Source organism: Marmota flaviventris, chromosome 3 (assembly GCF_047511675.1).
Source record: "Marmota flaviventris isolate mMarFla1 chromosome 3, mMarFla1.hap1, whole genome shotgun sequence".
NCBI classification, from domain to species: Eukaryota; Metazoa; Chordata; class Mammalia; order Rodentia; family Sciuridae; genus Marmota; species Marmota flaviventris.
The window spans coordinates 94,830,607-94,832,921 of record NC_092500.1 but is presented as its reverse complement, the minus strand read 5'-3'; the positions used below and the strand labels follow the sequence as shown (position 1 = coordinate 94,832,921).

General features: G+C 34.2%; 1 protein-coding gene across 1 annotated transcript; it reads right to left on the bottom strand.

The window, feature by feature from the left end:
- Positions 1-1,136: 1,136 nt before the first annotated feature.
- Smco3 (single-pass membrane protein with coiled-coil domains 3) lies at positions 1,137-1,814 on the bottom strand. Its single transcript, XM_027955940.1, has one exon. The coding sequence runs from the start codon at positions 1,812-1,814 to the stop codon at positions 1,137-1,139; it is 678 nt and encodes a 225-aa protein (XP_027811741.1).
- Positions 1,815-2,315: the final 501 nt, after the last annotated feature.

Below are 2,315 nucleotides of genomic sequence, written 5' to 3'. Positions count from 1 at the left end.
TTTATAGAAATTATTAGTTAATAAAGGATTTAGAGAACACTTGTATTTACAGAAATTCACCTGACCCAGTAGGCCTCCATTGCCTTTGGATTTTTGTAAAATCAAGTAATTAGTGAAATGGGCCACCTAATGTTTCAGGTAGCAGAAAACTCATAACAAATATTTAAAGAGTAGTGAGTTCCTTTTCTGCATTCCAAGCACATTTTATGCATATATAGCTGGGGTGATATATATATATATATATATATATATATATATATATATATATATAGTAATTATATATATATAGTAATTATATATTATATATATTATAATTATATATATTGTAATTATATATTATATATATTATAATTATATATATATAATTATAATTATACCTGAATTACACTTTGTCATCATAGTCATCATAGTTGGTCAGCATGGATTACATTTTTTTAATCCACCCAGATTACATTGTGTAATTAGTAGAAGTTCACAGATACATTGTCTCATCATTGAAACCAATTGTTACAAACCATTTATTTTTTATTTTTTGTGGTACTAGGGATTTAACCCAGGGCTTTATGCATACAGGGCAAGCACTCACCAACTGAGCTATAACCTCTGCCCATTATAATCCATTTTCAGTCTTTTCCTGTCTATAGAAAACTGGACTAAATCTAATGGTTAAAAAATATGGTAGCATTTCTATTTTATTTTATTTGGTTTGTATCTAGCCAGAAGTTCCTTAATATGCTTCCTTAGTATTAAGTGATGTTTGAAGCTAGTGGTAGACATGAAAGTGTCTGCATTCAATGTAAATGTTAAGGATTTTGACTGGAAAGTAAAAAAAAGAAAAAAGCAATTCTTACACCTGCTGCTCTGTGATAGCATTTACTCCTATGTAGATCTGGTAGAGTAGGGTGAGAAAACATCCTGGGATATACATCTTTTACCTCACAGGTTCTAGCACAGCTGATCCAGTCATTCATTATTTGTCAAAACTCAAGATTAATCTAGTTTTAACATCTCCAGTTTCCCTTTCTGAACTCTTTATCCTATTTATATCCATATTGGAAACATGGAAAATCAAAGAAGGAAATGCTGTTATTAAGAGGGAAGCAGAAAAATATTCCAGTGGCAAACCAAAAGGTTATTCATTTCATTTGGTGTTTGACAATATCTGTGACCTCAGTAATGGCATGATGATATTTTTCTGAGGCTGACTTGAATTCCACCAGATGCTTCTCATAACTTTTGATGGCTGCTTGAAGCTGTGTTTTCTCCACTGCTCCCAGGATGGCCCGGAAGATCATATCTATGCCAAGGCCAAGAACAGCAATTCCAATACTACCGAGGAGAGAAGCACCGATTTGAGCTAACACAGTGACCAACTTGTTAATTATGCCAGTTGTGACATTTGAGCCCACGAGTTTAACAGCCACTGCACTGGCTGCAGATGTAGCTTCTCCTAGAATGACTGAAATAACCTTTTGTACGATTGCAATCTTCTCTGTTTCCCTTTCCTTAATATCCTGAAGTTTTCTATACAAGGTTGGTTCTAGTTTTTCTTTTAGTGCTTCATCAACCTTTTGCAGTTCATTTTGGATATTCATTATGGCTTGGATGATGATGTCACAATTTTCTTTGATAGTCCCATCTCTCTTCATTTCGGTGGAGGCCAGTGTGCAGCCCAAGTGTGTATTTAGAACCCCTATCAGCTTATTGGTGGCGTGGAAGCTGTCAGATAAGCAGTCAAGGAGCTGCTGGTGAAGCCGGTTTACTTCCTGCCTCCTCCTTGGGTTCTCTGGATAGAGGAAGTCACTGTGAGCCATGTTTCAAGTATGATCTCTGAAAAAATAAAATAACATATCTTCACTAAAGGTCTTGAAAAATATCTGCTGTGTGAATCTGATCAGGAAATCTTACTTCATGCATAACCAAGTATCAATATACTACCTCAAGAATCCCTCAGAAAACCCAATAGAGTTTTTAAAGCAATTTTTATGAAACTTGGAGTCAGTGTATGGAAAATATGGCAGCAGAATATAGCCCATTAATACTTAGATTAAGGCATTAGGTTTTGTGGTGTTGGGAGTATTCTCTAGATAGAGAATATTCATGTTTATCAAGCATCTGATATAAACAAACATGATTTTTCCAGGTAATATTTAAGAACTTCTATTTGAAACAGAATCCAACTCAGAATGGTTAGCTCTTGATATTAGGGCTTCTTAATTTCCCACTCCTTTAGCATCTACAATGAATGTATCTTCCATGTTGATTTTTTTTCTAATATTTAAGGTTAAATTACTAGGGCAGAAGAGCATTAAGAT

What these genes read in the sequence shown, in the direction of transcription:
- Smco3 (XM_027955940.1), bottom strand. Translation starts at nt 1,814, where the DNA reads ATGGCTCACAGTGACTTCCTCTATCCAGAGAACCCAAGGAGGAGGCAG.